At 39.7% G+C, this 24,833-nt stretch overlaps 1 protein-coding gene across 1 annotated transcript in view; it reads left to right on the top strand.

Moving 5' to 3' along the window:
- The window catches only part of GPM6A (glycoprotein M6A), a gene marked incomplete at its 5' end in the record, with an annotated part of 341,020 nt that overhangs the window by 289,791 nt on the left and 26,396 nt on the right, over positions 1-24,833 (top strand). The window contains one exon of the mRNA XM_040490419.1: positions 20,302-20,494. Coding sequence (XP_040346353.1) covers positions 20,302-20,494 — 193 coding nt within the window. The remainder of the gene's footprint in view (positions 1-20,301; positions 20,495-24,833) is intronic.

Below are 24,833 nucleotides of genomic sequence, written 5' to 3'. Positions count from 1 at the left end.
CAGGGGATCTAAGGTCTACGTTTATGAATATGCGAAAACAGGAAACAGTTTGTAAAGTGGATAGGATAAAATTTGAGCAAACACTTGAAGGATGTGTGGAAGTTAGTTCAGGAGATAACTGAAGGAAGTATGTCTACAGCAGAGAGCATAGCCACTAGGAAAGCCCGAGACTCAGAATGCACAGGCTGTTAGTTCCACATCAAAGAGAAAGTGGCAGGGGCGCCTGGGGGGGCTCGGTCTGTGAGGTGTCCTACGGTCATGATCTCACGGTCCGTAAGTTCGAGCCCCACATCTGGCTCTCTGCTTTCAGCACAGAGCTCGCTGAGGATCCTCCGTCCCCCGCCTCTCTCTCTGCCCCTGCCCCTCTCATGCTTTCTCTCTCCCTCTCTAAAAAATAAATACACATTTAAAAAAGAGAGAGAAGGTGGCAGAGGGAGGGAGGCAGAAAGAAGAAGATGAGGTTAGAGAGATGATGGAGAACATCAGGCGGGGTCTTGAAAACCATTGTTAGGATTTTGGCCTCCCGCCGAAGGAAATGAGGAGCCTATGGCAGGTTTGGGGCCAAACACCCTCCCTCAAGGCGGTGTCTTTCTGTTCTCATCTGACCCTCAAACTGACTCAGGTCTGTTGTCAGTGCATATGTATCATGAGCAAATGGCATAGATAGTGCATGGTACATTTTTAATATGATTTTGTTTCAGCGTTAAGAGTCCCAAATTATTGGTGTTAATGTCTGGACTCATAAATACTCTGTTAGTTTATTTTTTTGGTTTTTTTAAAATAGGTACTACATTTGTGACTATTATTTGTCTAGTAATAGATTCAACAGGTAGTAACTTAATAGATCTTTATAAATGACAAGAATACCTCCCTCTTATTACCTTACATTTCAAAAGCACCCAGGGGTGTCTGGGTAGCCCATCTGGTTAAGTGTCTGACTCTTGATTTTGGCTCAGGTCATGATGTAACAATTCATGAGATCGAGCAAGGAGTCTCCTTGGGATTCTCTCTCTCTCTCTCTCTCTCTCTCTCTGCCCCTCCCCTGCTCTCATTCCTTCTCTCTCTCAAATAAATAAACTTAAAACAAAAAAGAAAAGCAACCAAACTATTTGATAAATGTTCCCTATTTTCTTTTTGCTTTGTAATTTAATGAACTATTTCATTTCTTTAATTTTTTTTTATTTTTCATTTTAGAGAGAGACAGTGTGAGTGTAGGAAAGGGGCAGAGGGAGAGAGAGAGAGAGAGAGAGAGAGAGAGAGAGAGAGAGAGAATTTTCAGCAGGCTCCACACTTAGCATGGAGCCCAACAAGGGGCTCAATCCCATGACCCTGTAATCATGACCTGAGTCAAAATCAGGAGTTGGATGTTCAACCAACTGAGCCGTCCAGTTGCCCCTCTCTGTCTTTTTTTTTTATTTTATTTTTATTTTAACTCCAGTTAGTTAACATGGGATATTATATTAGTGTCATGTGTACAACATAGTGACTCAACCATTCCGTAAATCACCTGATGCTCATCTTATTTTCCCTTAATTTAGGTAATGAATGATGGAAATACCATAAGTCTACCACTTCAAATTCTGGAAGCCTTTGGTAAAAATACAGTATTCTGGCCAAAGTCCTCCAGAAGTATCCTTTTTTTCTTTCAGTACTTTAGCATTTGCCAAATTTCCAAACAGATAGGCTTCCTGACTCCCAGCTACATCTAACAGAGTTAAAAAGTCAAATACATGGTTGAAATGGGAGTCACAGTAATGTTGAGCAAAGAGGAGGGAATCCCCTTGATTTCCATTAAACACTGGACTGAAGGAAACAGAGTCCAAAGCCCCTCCCGGACACGTGCTTCTTTGTCGTGAGTTATCTGATCAAGGCCCCTTTCCTACTTCCCGTGGATTTTCTTTGTTCAGTTCTGGTTGTAAGATACTTCAACTCTTGTGGTTTCTTAAGTGAAAGGAAAAGAACGTTGGAGACATACGTCATTTTTACATAACTAAACAGCAGCGAGGCGAGGCCTTGTTTAGAATTTGCTTATGAGAATACATCGTTGGAGTTACTGTCAGCCTCTTCTCCCAGAATATCATCTGCAAACAATGATAGGATTTTTTTTAAATATTGCTATTCTAACAGTAGAGAGCCATTTTTACCTATTTGACATTATGCATCATATAATTTAAAATTATTGCATGGAATTTGGTCACATTTGGGAACTAAAGAAAATAGGAAAGACTATCATACCACTGGAATATATTTTTCACTGTCATTAATTAAATCTATTTTAAATGTCTCACTCTAATTACTTTGTCTCCCTTCCAAGTTCAATCTTAGAGTGAACATTGGTAGATGCGTTAGAAAAAAGATCCTTTTAATTTTCTGGATTTGATCATATATATCTGTGGAAGCTGCCTGAAAGGGTCAATAGTTTTCATCATGAATACAAAACACTGTCTTCCATGTTTTAATTCCAGAGAATGTGTTTCTTTAGCAAACAGTATCTTTTTTTTTTTTTTTATTTTTTTTATTTTTTGGGGGGACAGAGAGAGACAGAGCATGAACGGGGGAGGGGCAGAGAGAGAGGGAGACACAGAATCGGAAACAGGCTCCAGGCTCCGAGCCATCAGCTCAGAGCCCGACGCGGGGCTCGAACTCGCGGACCGCGAGATCGTGACCTGGCTGAAGTCGGACGCTTAACCGACTGCGCCACCCAGGCGCCCCGCAAACAGTATCTTTAAGGATATCTAAGCTAGATATCCAATGACTCAAAAAAACCATTAAGCTAATGAGTTTATACAGCAACTTTAAGGGTGATAAAAACCAATCCTGTACCCCGTAAAACCTCCCTGTAGAGTTTCTTTTTTTTTCTTTTTTTTTAAACATTTTTTTTTAATATTTTTTTTCAACGTTTATTTATTTTTGGGACAGAGAGAGACAGAGCATGAACGGGCGAGGGGCAGAGAGAGAGGGAGACACAGAATCGGAAACAGGCTCCAGGCTCTGAGCCATCAGCCCAGAGCCTGACGCCGGGCTCGAACTCACGGACCGCGAGATCGTGACCTGGCTGAAGTCGGACGCTTAACCGACTGCGCCACCCAGGCGCCCCCCTGTAGAGTTTCTTAAGTTAGATTTTGCTTTTTAAAAATAGGGAAAAGCCAGCAAGCATTAGACAGATTTAAGGAACTGCTACTTATTGAAAAAAAGGCAGAAATGTAACACAGTTCTGTTACGACTTTCTGCGGACTTTGGTCATTATACCTCAATGATGACCACTCATGGCCAAAGACAGAAATTACTGTTTTTTCGTTACGCAGTAAGATATATTCCTAAGGTTTGCTTGGCTTTAGCTCCATCTTTTGATTCTGTTGCTGTGACTCCAGTGTGTTTTTTCCAATATAATTTGAGTGGACAACATGTTGAAATTGAAGGATAGACCTTCTTTGATGGGCGAACTTGACTCACGTCGGTAACTGATGCAAAGAAAAACAGGACAACATGGAGAAAGAAGATAGGTCCTTGGTTGTTCCGTGCTCGCTGTGTTCGCGAGCCAGACTCCATAGGACACGCAGCACGTAGAAAGATCCATGAATCCTGACCCCTCATCTCAGAGGCTTGTTACCGAATCACATGCAAACCACGACATAGGAGCACTATATCCAAGCGCTCTATAGGGTCTGGACTCGAGATGACAAAAACCTCATGTTTCATCTAATGTGTCTGCTTTTTCGGTTTTCCACGGGCATTCTGCTGTTACTTTTGCAACAATTCTTCTTTTGCTCCACAGCCGCTAGCGGTGACTGGCAGGACCTGAAAATGAGCTTTGTGTGTATTCATAAAATTCTGGGGATTAGTAATGTGAAAGAAGAAAGATCTATGTGAATTGCAGGTTTTCAGACATCGACTGAGTTCTCTTAAAGACGCCCCTGTGGTGAGCAGAGTATAAAAACAGCCCAAGGGCATATTCTGTTACCACGTGTTCACAGTCTGCCTTGGAGTCTTCTTATCTCCCTCTTAAACCTTTGTCACCACTACTATCTAGGAGTTATATGGGATCTGATCAAAGGAAGCAAAAGGCATTAAGCATTTGGGGTATGGGACAAATTAGTAGAGAGTGAAAATCACCGCAAAAAAAAACACACTGCGTTTTTATTTTGTCATCTTGGTGCTCTCATTCCAGTTGTAATACAAGCAAAGTGACAGGCTTGGGCATGGCTCGGAGAAAATCAACGTTGCCTCTAGAATATTTAAAAAGATTTATTACAGACTTTGAACTAGCACTTCCCTGTCCTTGAGGGATCAGAACAGGTACCAACAGCTCCTTGAAACGAGAAGGACATGGACACAAAAGAAGACTATTGTTCTGTTGATTTAAAGACATATTTTAGCTTTTTAAAGACTCTGGGTGCTTGAGAAAAGATAGTGCTTACAGAAATGACATTTCTACTTTGAAATGCTGCCATTTCTCCTACTTCCAAATATACATTAGATAATTCAGAAGCCCTTAACGGTACTTTTGGACCACAGAAGAGACTTCTTCTCCTAACATATTGTGACAGTTGTTTGTGACTAATTGTGAAGAAATAACTGTTATGTACCCATTTTGAAAATTCTGCTAATGTTCCTGATACAACACCATCATGTGATTTGTCCAGAGGTGACTTATTCTCTACTCCATATATATTTTGAAATAATCTTTTGATTTAGGAAATGTACTTTCAAAATATTCCTATCGTTTTGACGTTTCAGAACATGGCTTTAAATTTTGCCTCATGCCATAACTATGAAATGGAAAATTTTAACATCTGCCTGCCTGAGAAACAAAATCATCTTTAAATTGAGAAAAAATGTGTAAATTCTAAAATACCAGATTGCATTAAAAACCTATTGTTATGTTTCGAGAACCATGATTGTGTCTGCAAATGTCATAGTGAATTTCCACGAACTGAATTGAAGAAGCAAACTTTCAACAAGGAATTCATGTTGTCTTTTATTTTTTCTTAATTTTTAAAAAATGTTTATTTTTGAGAGAGAGTGGGCGTGTCGGAGGGGCAGAGAGAGAAGGGGGGACAGAGGATCCAAAGCAGACCCCACACTGACAGCAGAGAGCCCCAGGCAGGGCTGGAACTCACCAACTGGGAGATCATGACCTGAGCTGAAGTCCAACACTCACCGACTGAGCCACCCAGGAGTCTCTCGTGTTGTCTTTTAAAAGAGAATTTGGGGGCACCTGAGTGGCTCAGACAGTTGGGCATCTGACTCTTGATATCCGCTCCAGTCATGATCCCGGGGTTGTGGGATTGAGCTCTACATCGGGTCCTTGCTGAGCATGGAGACTGCTTAAGATTCCCTCTCTCTGCCCCCCCCCCCCATTCTATTTCTGTCCCCCACTCACGCTCTCTCTCTCAAATTAAAAATAAAAAAACAACAACAACTTTAGGGGCACCTGGGTGGCTCAGTCTGTTGAGTGACTGACTTGGGCTCAGGTCATGATCCCACTGCTCATGGGTTAGAGCCCTGTGTCAGGCTCTCTGCTGACAGCTCAGAGCCTGGAGCCTGCTTCGGATTCGGTCTGCTCGTCCCCTACTCTCTCCCTTTCTCAAAAATAAAATTAAACATTAAAAATTCACTTATTCTTTTATTTTTAAAATAACAATATAATCATAAAATACATGAAGGCAATATTTGCTGCTCAGCTAAATTTTGCATAAGGTTTTTAGAAATAATTCAGATGTTCCCCTCTTAATAGCCTAATGCATTCACTTAATTAAAGAATAAACTTACATTGAATATAATTTTTTTAAAGTTTATTTATTATTGAGAGAGAGAGACAGAGTGAGAGCAGGGGAGGGGCAGAGAGAAAGGGAGACACAGAATCCGAAGCAGGCTCCAGGCTCTGAGCTGTCAGCACAGAGCCTGACATGGAGCTTGAACTCCCAAACAGCAAGATCACGACCTGAGCTGAAGTCAGACGCTTAACCAACTGAACCACTCAAGCGCCCCAACATTACATTGAATATAAGCACTAATTTTATTTTCTAAAAATCCACAGAATATCTGAAATAATGGCATAAACAAAATATTGCTTTTTTAGATGTTAATTTCTTTATAAAAAATTTCTCAGTGGCCATAAAGATAAAAAGCATCTTAAAATTGCCTTGGTCTTGAGGTTCAAAGATAGTACTATATCAGGATACTTGATCTGGAAACCAAACTGCTATACTTAATTGGCACAATTTTACAAAGCCTTATATTCTTTAATGTTAAAAACACAGCCTCATAATGCCATATTGCTTCATTATATAACGCATAATGTTTATTTGAAAACATAGAATACCTTATTACCCTGAAAACTCTTGGCAACTATTGTGGCTCCATTGTGATGTGCAGGGACACTTAAAAATTTTTTTTAATAACACGTGGTGCACCCTATCAGCCAAGAATAAAACACGCATCCTATGTTGTGTAATTCACATGGGTATGAATTATTTTTTTTTATGTAAAACAGAATATCCCCAGTGATCCTACAGGATCCGTTTTATCACCAGGTTTTCTCGTTTTCTTGGAAAAGTGGTCTCTCCTAAAGAGTGATGGTTAATTTTTTAAATTATATTGTTCATCTATATTTAACATACGACACTTAACAGCGGTGCTCCTGTGCTATATTACAAACTTCCACCGAATGCACGTGTTGGCCATCTGTGCAGGGTCATCATTAGTGACCAAGTGGTAATTACTGGTGCAGAAAAATGCACAGTTTAAGAAGTAAATGCCTGTGAGTAATGGATGAGTTTTAAGTCACGGTGCGATTAAGTAATTCTGCCTTTTCGTTAGTGAACATGCAATTTCCACGAGACTTTTTTCATGTTGAAAATAGGATCCTCTTTCACAAGCCGTAAAAAGGATTCCCTGTAAGGAAGAGAGGTAGACTGTGAGAAGGAAGGAGTATAGATCAGTCACAGCGGAAGGAACAGCATGAGGGCAAAGGCTCATCTTCAGGAAGGGAAAGGTGGCCGGTGGAGCTGGCGTGCGGTGGGCGGCGAGAGATCACCAACAGCACCCCAGTGGGTAAGGCCAGTGTGACGCTGTAATGGTGGCGAAGCACAAAGGAAAGTCAAGGAAGGATTTTAAGCTGGAGGATGACCTACTTTCATTTATGTTTCCAAAGATTTTCTCCAGCATTTGAGTCAGTGATACACGTAAGATCAGGGAAAGACCCATCTAGGAAGGCAAAGCCCTTTCAGAGAAAGTCTGTCTTAGGTACCACATTATTTTGGAGCGTTACTTAACAAACGATTTTCAGAATCACAGCAAATGTTATAGAACAGTAGTAAATAACGTGTGATGAATGCATTTTTAAAAATAACATCCTCTTTTCCTAAATTTGTTTGCTTACGGGGGCCACTGACTCTACTTTTATTGTCAATGCCGTCAACTTTTTCTGTTTGGAATTTAATCATTCGGAGGCTCTCAGGATCTTCTGTGAACTTTTTCTGTATTGTTTTTGGAGGAGAAGTATGTGTCTTTATTTCGTTTGGCGGAGAGTCATATTGATAAGCCTAAGTATGGTGTAATTATCAGAGCAGAATTTTAGAGACAAGCGTATTAGTTCAAGTGCAAGCATTGCCGTGTGCGTAGCTGTATGCTATTGTATGATGAGTATCCTAATCCAAGTTTTTTCTTCTACAAAATTAAGATAATCCATTACAGGAGGGCTTTTGAATTATCTCCCCAGCAAACCTGCAGAAACATTGTTTACATGTTACACGGAAAGAAAAATAAGCTGATAACAACAAGAGATATGAAACCCCCCAAAACGTAAAAATAGTGTTGTAACCAATATCTCTTCCCCCAATTTGTCTTTCTTGATCCCAAAGTAGGAGATTTTCATGATTCTGACATTTGTGTCTACAGGGTAGACATGGTGGAAAGCATGAGGCAGGCGACTTTTTTTGACCTGTCCTATTTGTTTGTTGAGACAGATTTTCCAATTAATTGACTTACTCAGGAAATATTAGTTGAACACCCACCATGAGGAAGATACTATTGCAGGAACGGGGCATATAAAAATGAACAAAAAGCAGAAATGTTTGAGCTGATCGTTTTTACATTTTGGTGAGAAGAGTCCACGAACCAAATCAACAACTAAGATCAACAGTATGTTTTATGCTCAGGAGCATCATGGAGAAAACCAAAGCAGCTCTTGGGGTAGAGAGTTCAGTTTCCAACTGGATAATCTTGTGGCCAATTAAAGACGGCTGTAGACTCTTCACCACTTCTTCCATCCAGAGCTGGAGTCCACCTTTCAACCTCCAAGAATCTGGGCTGTCGGTGATGATTTTGAGAGGAGGTGTGGCAAAAATGGTGCTCTGCCATTTTTGGGCTCATTCTTTAAGAAGATTGGAAACTTTTTCTTTTTCTTGGAGCTACTGCTTTGATGGAAGTCTCCCATTGTGTCACACCGTGCTGTGAGAGAGCCCTAATAGCCACTTGGAGAGGCCACTAGAAATGAGATATTCCTAGTGAGTCCTCAGTTATTTCAGGCATGCTACCTGGGCACCATATATGCAAGCGAAGAAGCCATCTTGGACATCCAGTTCACTCAAGTATTCACATGACTTCCAGCCCCACCCACCTTTTGGCTGCAATTGCTTAAATAATCCCAAATGAAAACTGTCCATTTGAGTTCAGTAACCCCATGAGAAATGTGAGTAATTATAATATATCATTGTTTTAAGCTAATACATTTTGGGGATGGCTCATGAGGCACCAATGGGTGACCCAACAAACAAAAAAACAAGCAACATTTTGAACAAATTTGAAAGTTGTTAGGAAACAAGCCATGCCAATATTTATAGTAATAGGTCGATTCATTGCAGGGGGAGATAAGAGTTTTAGCTAGATCCCCAAACATCATCTGAACAAGATGTGTGCTACAAAAACCTCACAGGGGTGTGAAATTCAGAGTAGTTTGTGCTCCACTCCCCCCACCCCCCCCAGGGATTGCTCTGATTTCACATGAGAAATATGTCTCCACCTGATTGCTATCTCACCCTCCAGGCTTATTTATCACAGTGAGAGAATATGGCTCTAATCATTATTGAAGCAATTAACTTTTCTGCTTAGGGAAATATCTTTAATTAATCAAGACATTCTTGCCAAGTCATGTTGACCAGTACAAAATGTTCTGTAATCAGTGATACAGTTTTATAAAAGCGATCTGAGTCACAAATATTAGTATTCTCGAAATTCCTTAATAACGAATGGTAGAAAGAAAAATATCATTCTTCTGGAAAGCCCACACTACATAGACCTTCATGTACTTTTCAGTATTGACCCTCAATAATCATTTGTAAAATTGCCTGTGTGTGATCATACCTCCCTCATAGCATTGCTCTGGAGAGCACACAGTTGACACCTTAAAAGTCTTGGCAGTGTTTCTGATGCATTGGAACTGCTCAAAAAGTCCTTATGGATGTGATTGAGTTATAAACTGCTTACTTTGTTTAATAATCTGTACAAAATTCTTAGAGTAAATCCTTCTTAATCCCTGTATTATATACGTATCTAGTTTATCAACTCATCTTAAAACATGTTAGGCATGTAATATGATTTTATACGGTACTACATGGCTTCTCCATGCTGTTCCGTCAGAGTCAACTGAAGCATTTGATACAAACAGAGTTGTCAAGGGAGGAAATCCTAGGATCTCTATTTTTGTCAAAAGCCCTGGTGGTTTTGGTACCCAGCCACAAAATTAGGAGGGGATAAAGAAAATCTCCCAATATTATTTTCCTCTTTCAAGATGCTCTTTTTAGTATTAGGAACTGATTTGGTTAAGTATGTAGCAATGACTAACATATGTACATTTAAAACCTGTCATTTTAGTTTGCTGTCTTAATAATTTGCCCTGAATTATTCAAATGTTTATCTTAACTCTGTATTTTGTTTAGACTAGGAATATATTTAAATGTTAGTTAAAATTTTAATAATATTTGGGGATTAAGTGGACTATATTCTTGAATGCTTTAAAAATATAGATGATCATGGGGCGCCTGGGTAGCTCAGTTGGTTGAGTGTCCAGCTCTTGATTTCTGCTCAGGTCATTCCAACATTGTGAGATCAAGCCCCATGTTGGGCTCCACGCTGAGTGTGGAGCCTGTTTAAGATTCTCTCCCTCTCTCTCTCTCTCTCTCTCTCTACCTCTGCCCATCTTCCCCACTTGCACTCTCTCTCTCTAAAAATAAAAAAAATATATGGAGAGAGATGATCATGTCATTAATTAAAGGGTTAACTATTATAAAGTCTGTCTGCTATAAACTTTACAGTATAATGCATTCCTCAGAAGTACAGTTTTGTGCTTTTATGTTATTACATAAGCCAGATAAGCCAGGCTGTGATCCTGGGTGCTCTGATTGGGCACTCAAGATATCACAGTGCTAGATATTTAGAAAGAATAATTTTAGAAACCTTTCTGAAAAAGTACTAGAAATTTCTGATTTTATTTCTCCTAGTATGTAGACTCAAAAAGAGTAGAGGCCATATATATGTATATGTCATTCCTGTATACTCAGTGCAGAAAACTAGTATGTGCTCAAAAACATTCCCTGAATATTGATAGAGTGATTCAGTGCCCGTGCTGCTAACAAGCCAGAGAAAAAAGGGGTGAATTTGTGAAATAAACTTAGTACAGTCAAGTCATGATGTAATGGTAACTGTACTATTTCTATTCAAGGGACATGTTACCTTGCATAATAGGGTAAGAGACGGTCGGGTTGGCTCCGTGCCACTAACATCTCCACAGACACTGAAGGATCTTAAGGCTATATTGAATTGTTACTCATTTTCAGAAACAGTCCTCTGAAAAGTCATTTGCTTTAACTTTACCCGTGTGATAACTTCACATTTCCCTTGTGTGTTGATGACTTTGTCTAAGGCCCTTATTGGCCATGGCCCCAGTAGCTATAACTAGAAGTGCTTTTTTGGCCACACAGCACAACCCCAGCCTCTCTGTGCTTTGGTATTGGCACGGCTATGGGGCAGTAGTAGTTGTGCGGATAAAAGGATGCCACGAAGGGAATCCTCCCAGAAAGGAGAGTCCTATCAATCTGGAGACTCACATTCTTCAATTTTAGAAACTGTTTTTGAGTGTCTGCTAATTTGCTAATCTTCATTTTCTCTGCTTTTCATGGTGGACCTCATATTTGAATGTGGATCTTGGACCTCCTTATCTGATCTCCTAAGTTGGTTATCTTTTCTCTTTAGTTTCCATCTTTGTCTTTTTGTTCTACCACGTCATATGTTTCCTCTCCTTTGTCTTTTAGCCCTTTCGTTAAAATGTAAACTTCTGCTATCATGTTTTTATTTAGTAAGAGCTTCTGACTTTTTTTTTTTGCAGTTGCCTATTGTTAGCATCTACTCTTATTTCAAGAATGCAGTGTATTTACTTATATCCTAGGGGAATGTAGGAGTGCGTGAGTGTGTGTGTCTGTGAGTGTACTGTTTTTAAATCCTCATCAGCTGCCTGCTGTGTCTCTCATTTCTCGGAGTTCTTTTGTGTTTATTTTGGTTTCCTTCTTTCAAGTTGGAGATATTCCTCCAAAACCTATCGATCTTTTGTTGTCCCTGTATAAGAGTGAACTCCCAGCAGTATGGTAGACTACATGACATGAAAAACTTTGCTGTTGTAAAACAGTTAAAATTATGGGATTAATATGTGTATGTATTTAATATACACATATGTAAAATATAGATGTAATTAAAATATATTTACTCCTATATATGTATGCATTGGTCTTCTGAGCCTGAGTTCCACCCCAGGCATGGAGTCAGCTTGGAATACATAGTGTAAAAACCAGGACTCTAAAACGCACTGCTGGAGGGCTAAGCCATGAAAAGAAAAGAAAAACAGAACATAAACCTAACAGCAATCATGACAAAAATTCTGTGTATGATAGAAAAGAAAATTACCTTCCTTTTACCTTGGGTGGGTTGGGAGGGGAAGTCCCCTCAAAATTTGATCCCACAAGCCCCCTCTCCTCTGAGTTTGTGACCTTAATTTCTGCTACCTGAGACTGAAAAACCCAAGTTTAAGATTGAATTTAAAGGAAGTCACCATAAATTCCAAAAGATTGCTATTCTGTAGCTCATGTTTTCTAACAATGTTGCAGTTAAGATACGAACACATAATAACCCAAAACACAGAAAAATATCACATATTTGGGAATTAAAACAAAAAAAATCAAAGAAAACAAATATATAAATACATTTTGGGTCAAAAATCACAGTAGGTAGGCTTTAGGAAATTCTTACAACTGAACAATGATGAAAAGATCACATATTAGAACTTGTGAAATTCACAATTAGAAGGGACTTTATATCCTTAGGTTTTTATTAGAAAAGAAGAAAGACTAAAAACTAATGAGGTCAGCAACCGCCTCAAGACATTATGAAATGTACAGCAAAATATACCCCAATAAAGTAAAATCAAAGAAATAAGTTAAAAACAGAAATAATGAAACGTGAAATACTCATGCAAAATGGGTTATGTAAAAAGCATAGTAATATTAAGAAACATTAGAATTTTATTATGATAGTTATTAGTACTATCTGCTAAGTATTTAGGGCCCTGTGTCTTGTGGAAACAGAATTGCTCTTTGTAACTGAGAGGGAGGCATGATGGCTCTTTCTGGCCTTTGGAGTCGAGTAAAAGTGGCATCTCTCACCTGTAGCTCAGAGTATTTCATTGTCAAAGTGAGACTTTCCTGATGTTTTTTATTCTGAGGGTATGACTGGCAGGGCTCAAGACGATGTCTCCTTTTTTTCAGCCCGAGTTTCTGAACTCAAGCTATAGTAGGTGGAGAACCCCAGCACTAAACTGGGATAGAAATATTATAACCTGAATGAAAGATAAAATGTGATATTTTAAATCATTAAAACTGTTTTTTTTATCTTTATTTTTTAATGTAGCAAACATGGAACATAAAACATAGGCTATCCTGACTGGTGGACTTTAAGAACAGAGAAAGAAGGGCGACTGGGTAGCTCAGTCATTTGAGGTGTGACTCTTGATTTCAGCTCAGGTCGTGATCTCACAGTTTGAGAGATCGAGCCCCAAGTAGGGCTTGGAGCTGACAGCTTGGAGCCTGCTTAAGATTCTTTCTCTCCCTCTGTCTCTCTGCCCTTCCCCTCTCAAAATAAATTAATTCACTTAAAAAATAGAGAGGGGCGCCTGGGTGGCTCAGTTGGTTAAGCGTCTGACTTCGGCTCAGGTCATGATCTGATGGTTCGTGAGTTTGAGCCCTGCATCGGGTTCTATGCTGACAGCTCAGAGCCTGGAACCTGCTTCAGATTCTGTGTCTCCCTCTCTCTCTGCCTGTCCCTTCTCGAGCTCTGTCTCTCTCTCTCTCTCTCTCTCTCTCTCTCTCTCTCTCTCTCTCTCTCTCAAAAATAAAGAAAACATTTTTAAACATGTAAAAAAATAGAGAAAGAGAGAAAAAGGAAAAGAGATAAAGGTGGGGAGGCAGAGGGGAGATGGAAAAGTAGAGGGGTAGAGAAGTGAAGAAAGGAAGGATATTGAAATCATCTGAGAAAACAAAAGGAAACATGAACAGATGATAAATAAGTTAAAAATACTATAAAATGGGCGCCTGTGTGGCTCAGTTGGTTAAGCGCCTGACTTCGGCTCAGGTCACGATCTCCCAGTTCATGACTTTGAGTCCTGTGTCGGGCTCTGTGCTGGCAGCTCAGAGCCTGGAGCCTGCTTCGGATTCTTTGTCTCCCTTTCTCTCTGCCTCTCTGCTCTCTCTCTCTCTCTCTCTCTCTCATAAATAAACATTAAAAATTTTTTAAAAATACTGTAAAACAAAATTCCATACAACTTCATCATAAATTTTAAATCTTATATTGAATGTACAAATATATAAAAATTGAACTTAGTAAACAGACTTAAAAAAATAGAAATCTTGAGTTCTATAAATATTAGCAAATTAGATTAGTAGTTAAAATTCTTCCCCCAAAGTACACAAGTGGCCTGAATGGTTTTACTAGCTAGTTCTACCAAATATTTGTTGTTCAGCTAAACCTGACACAAACAACCCCACAGCCCCAAGAGACAGAAGGAGGTCACTGTACAAGACTGGTGTAAACTTGATTCCAACACAAGAAAGCAACAATCAGATGTCAGTCACATTCATGACCATAGATGTCCCCACCCTCACCCGTTACATTTTTAGCCTCATTTTATATTCCTTTGTTTCAGCCTCAACCTATTTTACCATCAGTGGCTTCCTAGATTTTCCTTAGAGACTCTAGTCAGACACCTACCTCAGGACATTAGCATTTCCTTTTCCTGTTTGAAACCCTCTTCTCCCACCGACCCTCTGGGACTGCTCTTTTCCCTCCTTCGTGTCTTCTTAAAAATGTCACCTTGGTTATTCCTTTCCTGCAAAAAACTGAGATCATTATTCCACTGTTCCCTACTTCCCTTCCCTGTTTGGGTTTTTCTGTGTGCACTTTCCACCACCTCTCGTGTGTTACTTCTGCGTCTTGCCGGTTGTCTGTCTCCCACCTCTAGAAAGAGAGCAGGGCCCTTGTTTACTTCCTTACTTGCACAGCCCTGGCAGTTAGCATGCTGCCTGGCACCTGGTGAGGACCCAGGAACTATTTGTGGAGTGAATTGGTAAATGCAAAAGTATTGAACAAAATGGTAGCATGACACATTCAGCAACGTATGAAAACTACAGTATGACTCAGTTGGATTTTTCTCAGGAATGCTGGTTTAAATTAGAAAAACTTATTGAAATGGCAGATAAAGAGAAACAACAAAATTATTTCAACAGATGGGGGAAACGCACGTTATGGAATTCAAAATTAAGGAGACCTCCTTAACCAGTAAACCAACAGCAAACATCACACTCGATGGTAAAACCTGGCAAGTGTTTTCTTTATTATCAGGAGCAAGAAAAGGTGCCCTTTTTTTCATTGTTTCTCCTTGTCTCCGTGCATTGTACCTGACGGAATAAGCCAACAGGAAGATAAGTAGAAGGTACAAATCATGAAAAGAAAGCAAGCTCAGAATTTCACAGATGGTATGATCATCAACAGACTCAAAGTAATTCACAGAATCAAAATAATTCAGAAGATCATCACAAGAAGTTTGTGAAATTTCTAGATACAAAATCAGTGTATAGATACCAAATCAGAATTCCAGTTAGTTAAATTGTGGAAACAGACAAACTGTTTCTGAAATTTACGTGGTAAGGTGGGAGGGCCATTAACAGCACGATCCGCAGGAGGAAGATGAACAAGTTGGGGGAATTTTCTCCGCCACAAAGCAAGACATATTGTAAGGCAGTGTGATATTGGCCCAGGGACAGACCAGGACACTGATGGAGCACAACAGACAGCCCCCAAACAAACCCAGGCCTCTCTGGGTACGTGGTAGTGACCCAGGTGACATCATAGCTCAGTAGAGAATGCATCAACTCATTAGGAAATATTTATCGATGAATAATCGCCCGTATCATTTGTTAACCTCTTTTCCGGAATCCACCACTGTGCTAACCTCCCTTCCCAGACGCCTTTCTTCCAGGCTCTTTGTCTTGTTGGCTTGTGGATCTTTCCCCTTGACTTATCTCGGTGCACTTTGTGGAAAGAGCAGTGGCAAAGGCTTGTGTTTATTTCACAGTGTTTAAATGGAAGTAAAGTACTCGTAGATCTCATCCTTCTAAAAAAAAAAAAAATGTGGACTATGTCCAGAGCTTCTGTCTTCTTTGAATTTTTATATCAGGGCAAGTCCGTGTATAACCCCACTAGATATTGGACAGATGCTAATGTTTCCGAGTATTGAAAAGGAAGTCCAGTCATTCCTTCAATATATTTTTTTCATATGAGATTAAAGGCGTAGTGTTAATTTGAGAAAATACAGCCAGCAACCGGGTAGGTGTGAGAAGTGCTTCTGTGCATGTACTGGTAGTATCTACCGGACGGCGTGTAAATTCCACGTTCAGCATTAGAACCATCGGCTCTGTTCGAGAGTCGGTGGCCCTGTTCTCCTCACAGCTTGTACTGAAAGCGTTTGCTGTGCAAATTCATCTTTATTGTCTTTACAGAGATTTTCTCAAGAAATGTTATTTTTCTCCCGTGCCGGCCCTCTGCGTATGACGCTCTCACTGATCCTCACTAAATGGAGTGATTTCTCGTTTGAGGGGCAGTGAAAACGTGGAGGTGGGAGGCAGCAGAAGCCTCAGCCTTAAAGGATGATTGTTGGGAGCACGTCCCGGGCCCCAGAGCACGGTTGCCATGGTGATTCTGCTGCTCTGCCAAGGCTCCTTCTCACTGTGGGTGGAGAGATGCTCTCCTGCCAGCAGCTCTGTGGGTTTCTGGCAGCTGGAGAGAAGGCTGAAGTGATGCTCCGCTTCCCCCGACGGGAGTTCTGAGAGTCTTCTTTTAAATCCACCAGGCAACTCGGGCCCCGTGGCAGGGCGGGGGCAGTTAGGATCTAGACCATCCCAAGTGCAAAATGTGCATGATAAGATTTTTACTGTTTCTTATTTTGAGTAAAACTCTTGCAGAGGATTGGGGCTTAAATTGAAGGAAGTGTGCCTAACGTGGCAGTGAGGAAGGTTCAGAGAAACCTGGATTTGTCAGTAGGGATGGTGGAATTGAGGGATTTAAATGGCCGCATTTCAACAGGGAGGAAAAAAAAAATCCGTTCGATTTGGAGACCTTAAACTCATTCAGAAATGCCATTGAACTCAGGGTCGTCAATTTGGGTTTAACGCAGTATTGAAATTTTTCTCATGTTTGTCGAAATTTAGAAGGCACTGCTCAGTTAAAGCTGTAATTAATCCTATAGACCGTGACACTAACAACCCCCCCCCCCACCTCCTGAACGTATACAGTCTAGGTAACTGGTAACTGCTAAACCACAACTGAGAAAATGTAAAAGAAGTAGAAACTGACTCTGAATTAAAATTCAGATGAACAAAATTAATCAGAAGTCGTCAGTGGCATTTTAGTGACCGTCTATAGGCTTACCTCTTCATTTGTCCCTGGACCTCATTCTGATTTTATTTTTGCTTTGTTAAAAGCTTTAGGAGGACCCAGCAAAGATAATTCCTATCTGTGAATTTGATGTTCGGACTCTTTCTTTCTCTTTAGACTTCTATTCCGAAGGGTTTTGTTGACTACATTACATTAATCTGATTTTGACAGCTCTGACTGCAGAGGAAAGCCCACATACCTATATCAAATTCTTCAAGAACAGTAGTAGGGAGAAATCACAATGGGGTTTGAAATCATGGGAGTGTTTGGGGCGCTTCCCAAGATAAGGGGTAACTCCTCTTTGGGTTGGTACTGATTTTGTTTCTTGTTTTCCTTTATCTTTACATAATCAATAAGGTGAAAATTGTACAACATGGAGAGACAGAGAGTAGTTCAGAGATTTTTCTGCTCTCCTGTTAATCTCCACTCAAGACTGCGTTCAGTGACATTCAGAGGCTACACACTCTGGTCTCATCCATCTGCTAGTGAAATCGCTTCCCATCGTATGAAGTGTCAAGCTGTTCTACCGTTTTCTGCTTCCCCACATTCTGTGTGTGCGCACGCACGTGTGTGTGTGTGTGTGTGTGTGTGTGTGTGTGTGTGTGTGTGTCGGGGGAATAAGGTTTAGGAAATGATTTTCTGTAATAACAATTGCTTTGAAAGTGCAGAGGTGTTCTGATTTCTTTTTATTTGCCTCTGGGGCAGAAGAGGTGAGCCATAATTCTCTCAAGAAGGCCAGTTCCAATGATCAGTGTTCAAATTAGCCATCTAGACCACTCTCTAAATGTAGAGTTACTTCACACAGGAAGCTTACAATTATTGCATGAATCATATGCTACTATAAACACATATGCATTCTAGATAAGGTGCACACAGATCTTCCTATGACTTAAGTACAATAAATAACAGTCCATTTTCCAATCTCATTTTTTATTTGCTTCTGCAGAAAGGAAGAGTCAGTTATATGGAGAGTTTTTGAGAGGCTTCGGCATTACAAAAGGAGATTGGATCAAGAATTTCCAAAAGGAGAAGAGTAGGAGGAAATCTCTGGAATGGGGGTAGGGGGAGGGAGGGACACAGGTAGATGGAGGGGAAACTGAGATCATCGTAGGAGTTGCTCTGGGCCTGGCAGCCCTTTGTGTTTCCTTTCTCACCAGCAACTGGTGCAAAATACCTCATCAATGTCTTATTGCAAAACATACACACTTAGGCATTCTAGTTAATCTCTTAGAAGATACCTAGCAAATTCTCACAGTTATTTTTGATACTAACAGCCTGATGTCTTAAACAAAAAGTTATCTTTCAAAAGACTAACGTGACAAAGCTTTAAAAAACAGAAGTGATTACTGTAGTCAACGTGTTTTTGAAAACCACGTTACAACACAATCATAGTTCATCTCAATAAAGGTGTGTCTAGCAATGGTAGATACGATATTTATTGAGTAGCTACTGTTTGTCATGCACTATTTTATGTATTGACGCACTCTTATTTTATTTTTTATTAGCTCACTTCTAAATTGTATTTCATTTTAATTCCAATGTACTTAACCTACAATGTTGTATTAGTTTCGGGTGTACAATGGGGTGCTTGAACAACTCTGTACATTACTCAGTGCTCCCAAGTTAAGCATACTGTTTAATCCCCATCACCTACTTTACCCATCCCCCTACCCACCTCCCTTCTGGTAACCATCTGTTCTCTATAGTAAAGAGTCTGTTTTTTGGTTTGTTTCCTTTTTTCCCTTTGTTCGTTTGCTTCTGTTTCTAAGATTTTATTTTTAAGTAAACTCTACACCCAATGCGGGGCTAAAATTCATCACCCTGAGATCAAGAGTCGTACGCTTTCCTCACTGAGCCAGCTGGGTGTGCCCATTTGTTTTATTTCTTACATTCCACATATGAATGAAATCAAGACATGGTATGTGTCTTTCTCTGATTGTCTTATATTGCTTAGCGTAATACACTCTGGCTCCATCCATGTCATTGCAAATGGCAAGATTTCATTCTTTTTTATGGCTGAATAATATTTCATTTTACACACACACACACACACACACACACACACACACACACACACAAACATGTATATACATATCCACATCACGTCTTCTTTAACCGTTCATCTGTCGATGGACACTTGGGCTGCTTCTGTAATTTGGCTGTTGTAAATAAATACTGCTACAAACACAGGGGTGCATAGATATCTTCTTGAATTAGTGTTTTCATATCCTTTGAGTAAATACCCAGTAGTGTGATTACCTACTTAATGCTCACAAGAATGATTTGAGGGAGGGGCACCTGGGTGGCTCAGTCGGTTAAGCAGCCGACTTCGGCTCAGGTCATGATCTCGCGGTCCGTGAGTTCGAGCCCCGCGTCGGGCTCTGTGCTGACAGCTCAGAGCCTGGAGCCTGTTTCAGATTCTGTGTCTCCCTCTCTGAGGGAGTCTGAGTCTCCCCCGTTCATGCTCTGTCTCTCTCTCTCTCTCAAAAATAAATAGACGTTAAAAAAAATTTTTTTTAAAAAAAGAATGATTTGAGGGAAATTCTGTCACCCTTTTACAAATGATGAAATGAAAAGAATAAACCTACTGAAAAACATAAAGTGATAGAGTCAAGATTTTACCCGTCCTCGTCTCTTTTCTCCTGTGCCCGTATCTTTCTCGTTGCTTTCAGTCATGCACCACAGCCAAGAACTGGGTTCTGCATTTGAGTCACTACAAAGCTAACATACACTACTCTCTTAACTCAAAAGATTCTAATATAATTTGCCTTGCTACATGCAATGTTCTCAGATAGTCTAGTCTATTCTCTCAAACTTCTCAAAATTTCTGGTTGAAGTTCACTAAATTAGGTTCACATTGAATAGCTTTTGACTCACTATTTTAAAAACACAGCTACAGGGAGTTCCTTAGAGTAAATGTCATTGAAATAAAAACTCAAGCATGTGAAACTGACAGCAATAAAGTGAAGGTAGAATGATATGTATGCACGTTGTGAAGATTGTGGGAAGTCTGAGTTGGGAAGGAAGGGCATCTGTTGGTCTGGGGGATAGAATAATGGAAGTAAATATTCTCTTATTTGTGGAGGATGAGCATATAATTAAGAAACCTGATTTTTATAGCCCCCAGGGCAGCCTAGGACTGGATGTGCGTGTTGACCTGATGTCATCTTTAAATGCAAATATACATTCCCATAATGCTGACTTTTTTTTTTAATTAGATGAAGAAAAAATATAAATTTCTAACATTTTCCCGTCGGTCTTCTGCAGGGTGTTTTGAGTGCTGTATTAAATGCCTGGGAGGCATTCCCTATGCCTCTCTGATTGCCACCATCCTTCTCTACGCTGGGGTTGCCCTCTTCTGTGGCTGTGGTCATGAAGCACTCTCTGGAACTGTCAACATCCTGCAAACCTACTTTGAGATGGCAAGAACTGCTGGAGATACACTTGACGTCTTTACCATGTGAGTCACCCTCCTATCGCTTCTTACGTTGACAGTATATGTTCGCATTGCTGCGTGTTGAATAAACAGGGGTCTAAAGTCCAGTGAGGTAAAGTTATAGGTGAAGAAATAAATACCCTTGGGTTATACACCTGAGATGAGATACCTTTGACCTTTACCATGAATACAGGACACATAGCAGAAGGTTGGAAGCCAGCTGAATCTGGACTTGATTTGTGTTTCAATTTGACTGTCAAGTTTTATCCAAAATTCAGTCACCATTAAGCGGAATGCTTGCCTTTCTTTGGCTCTTCTCATTTGAGCAGAAGCTGTTCTAATAGAAGAGAACAGAGGATAAAGAACAGAGCCAGGTGTGAACGTAGACACTGCTGCTAATTCTAGGCAGTTAGCAGAATTCTGCGGGTTCTCTCACCTTCTAAACACACCCATTCAGCTCTGGGTGTAATACTGTCTTTCTTTCCTGCCTCACAGAAGTGATGTGGACTTCCTAATTAATCTTTGGGAGTGGTTCTTATTAACTTCGGTTAATGACAAATCGTAAGAAATATTGAGCACCTTTTTGCTATAACCGTGAGTTATACTTAAGACGTACGTTTGACTCATAAAATGCAGAATCCCGGGATCACTGAATTTTAATATTTTTTAAAAAGTAACTCACACATGGTCTAGAAGTAAAAGAGTTTGCTGTTTAAGTTGCAGTCCCTTGTTGCTGAATATCACAGAGAACGAGTGTTGAGGATTGAATTTAGTTCCAAATAAATTCCCAAGTCAGCTCATTTATTGAGTGATACAATGCCCACAAAAAGAAAATAACTTGTTTTTATGCTGTATTTTGTAATACCAGCTGATAGTAGACTTTCTATTGCTCTAGCCAGCATAGCATCTGTTCCCCTACAACTTCTTGCATGGATTTCATGCTTCTTGATACTGTGCAATTACAATGTTTTTCATGTTGCTTTATTTTGTCATTCAGAGTGAATTCAAATCCGCTTAATTTATATATACTTTTTCTGGAGTAAGATGGGTTTAGAGTTACAGATCTTAGTAATGAATACGGCTGGTGAGAGTGACTTTGCTTTTTACTCTTAGAATTCCATCAAAAAGGTTAATGACATTTCTTATTTACCCAGAGCCAGTTCCTACTGACCTGGTATAATTCATTCTAAGACCCTAATCTAAGACAACGCTCAGTCAACCCGGACAACTTTCTAGGTAGAAGACAACTTTTCTCCAACTCCAATATCAGAAAATATACCCTATTGCTAAAAAAATTTCATAATCTATCAGCAACAGACAGAATATCTTGAATAAAATATTGGCTGTACATTACACTTGTTATTTTATTAATTAAAATTGCTGATTTCTATATAAATGAAAAGGTAAAAAACGGCACACATTTCCACCACGTTATAGAGAAAGAATTTCCTACTTTGCGAAGTGGAAAGCATGTACCCTTGGACATAGTGTACAGCAAAATTTTTAGGAAAAGGAGTATTTATTGGAAATATTTATGCTTCTCTCAAATGTAATGTCACTTAAAATTTGGGAAAGATTGGCCATAAAATAAGAAATATGACAAAGCAGGTGTGTGAGACCGAGCACCTCCCCCCAATATAGTTGTTAAGAGGAGAAAGGAGTTAATTTCCCTAACTCTGAAGTATCAATTCAGAGCTCAATCAATGTCACTGACTTATTGAAATGAAGAATTCATAGCAAATTTTAAAAATCATAAACTAAAAATGACAAAGGACTTTATATCACTTTCCTAATGTTTACCAATGTAATTTCATTTTACAAATTAGTTTTGAAAAATAGTAATGATCCATTAAAATTAAACTCTTTAAGCCCTTAGTAGACAGTTTATCAATTTCCATTACATTAGCTATATGGCATGAATCGACCCTTGTAAGTTTATTCGTCATTTGGAATATGATTGAATTATCTGAAAATGCTTTGGATTATTGCAGGATAGCCTGCAGAGATCCTTAAGAAGATGATGGCAAGGATATATTTTCATGTGATAAAACTGACATTTTCTTTTTAGTTTTATCTCAGCCTACACTGGACAAAATATGTTTTCACTGTGCATTATTTTAAGCTACCACAGATGTCCTTAAAATCTACAGATTCTCTATATTTAGGCTACATCCAAATTGCTAACCTTAGATACAGAATAGAAGTTTGTAAGAAATCATGAGCCTAATAAGTGACAGGAGGCGATCGTGGACATCAGGAACCATTTGTCAAGACATCTATTTGACATTTAGACAGCAGACTTTCATATATCACAGACTTCTGTTGCTCTGAAGGAAGAGTATATGTGGGAGTTCAGAAGAGAAAGCAGAGATCGTCTGCTTAATTTGGTACTTTTACCTTTGCTCTGTTTCATTGGAAATTAATTGAAATGAATAATGCATTTTTGGAATGAGAAGGACGCCATTTTGATTGGAATAAAGGCAAGTGCTCACCTTATCTCTATTTTTATGTTTCAAATAACTAAAATTCTTTATACAAGGCCTTCTGAAGCTACCAAACGAATCCCGACTCTCTCCCTGTCTGCAAACAGCTTGGAAAAACAGAGGGAAGATATGCATCATAAACTTCTTAGGTACCATTAGTGCCAACTGATAAAGATTTTAAATGCAGGTTTAGAGCCAGTAGGGATTACCCTATGGGATGCTGCCTTACAGGGATATCAGAGGAATAGATAAAGTGAGGGAGAAACAGAGGATGTAAAATAAGAAAATCCAGAATAGAGGTGGATGAGAGATGTGTTTAGTGGGCAGCATAGTTTGCTTGGAAATAAGCTAAGGTAAGTTTGGAAGAGAATGTGAAGAAAACCCTTGTTGGCCAACTTTAGTCATTTACAGAGAGTCTATTTTTTCCCCCTACTTCACATGCTTGGTTCAGCCAAATTAGGCACTCCTATCTCATTTACTTATAAAGGAAAAGAAGCCTGTTTACTGGATGTGTGAACTCAAAGATAAAACCAATTGCCCAAGCCTCCACTTTTTCTCCTATGGTCCTCGGGATCTGAGGATTACTCCATTCTTTCTCTTAGCTTCTCTGTCTCTGTCTCTTCACTGTTTTCTTTCTCTTAAACACACACACACACACACACACACACACACACACACACACACACATATCTCAATATGGTCAGTATCTCCAAGTCTACAGAAAGAAACGTGTAGGTCAGGAGCTCTGAAAGATGACTGCTATATTGCATTTCACTAATCATCTGTGTGGCATTTATGACTTCTCATAAATAAGTTTGCATGTAAATAATAAACAAGTTTATAAATATTAAAAACCAATAAAGGAGTAATCTCCGCGGTCACGCAGTCTGCGTTTGGGACTCGAAATTCCCAGCAGTGCCAGCCTTCAACAGGGGAAGGCGATTGACACGCGGCTCCTCGATCCTCAGCTGATGTCACCCATCAAATCATTTTGTCCTACTCCATTTGGAAGGGGAGACCCCCAGAGAGAGAGAGGAGAGGGAATTGCTCAAAGATTTGGTGACCTGTTGATCTGTTTTTAAGTATCGCTCTGTCCCTCCTCATCAACTTGGTTTCTGAGGAACTTTTCATCCTTGCTAAGTCCGTGGTTATTTGTTGGCTCCAAAGTGTTGTGACGATGAGTGTGTGGCCTAGCCCACTGCTTCCCTTAGGGGATAGATAGTCTTATCCTCTGACTATAACTTTTTTTTAGTTTGGCATAGCCGTTTAAGGCCCCTCAACATGGGGAACCGGTCCACCACTCCCATCACTTTCTGCTGTATGACCAAGAGATCATTTTCTGATCCGTGATTCAGACTTCCTCACCTGAGAGCCACTTGGTAAGGTGTTCTGTGTTCCATCAGTTTCATTTGGTGAGTGAGCAAGAAAGTGGGGTAAGCATTTCACTTCTGCAGGACAGATTCATAGAGGACAGTGCAACATGGAAACTGATTAGAAAATTAGATCTCAAATATCCAAACCACTAATTTTGCTAAGTGATTTGGCTTTTTCAGTAACTCTCTGGAGGACTGAGCTAAAGACAGTCTTATTCACAAATACACCCTCTTGTAACTTATTAGACAAGGATTATATTTGGGTTTTGATAAATTATGGAGAGGGTCTAGGATCTGGTACCATTGATTTCCAAAGTGAATGTGTTTTGTGTTCGAAGTTTTATTACTGTGACTTGAAGCTAAGGTGTCAAAAACTGAGGTTACTAGATAATGAATTCTTTGATATTTAATGCACACATAAAAATTAATCTTGGGGCACCTCGGTGGCTCAGTTGGTTAAGCATCCAACTTTTGATTTCAGCTCAGGTCATGATCCCAGGGCTGTGG

This window comes from Herpailurus yagouaroundi, unplaced genomic scaffold, assembly GCF_014898765.1.
Source record: "Herpailurus yagouaroundi ecotype Mexico unplaced genomic scaffold, PumYag 181, whole genome shotgun sequence".
Lineage (NCBI taxonomy): Eukaryota > Metazoa > Chordata > Mammalia > Carnivora > Felidae > Herpailurus > Herpailurus yagouaroundi.
The sequence above is the reverse complement of the archived record's forward strand: the minus strand, read 5'-3'. Positions and strand labels throughout refer to the sequence as shown.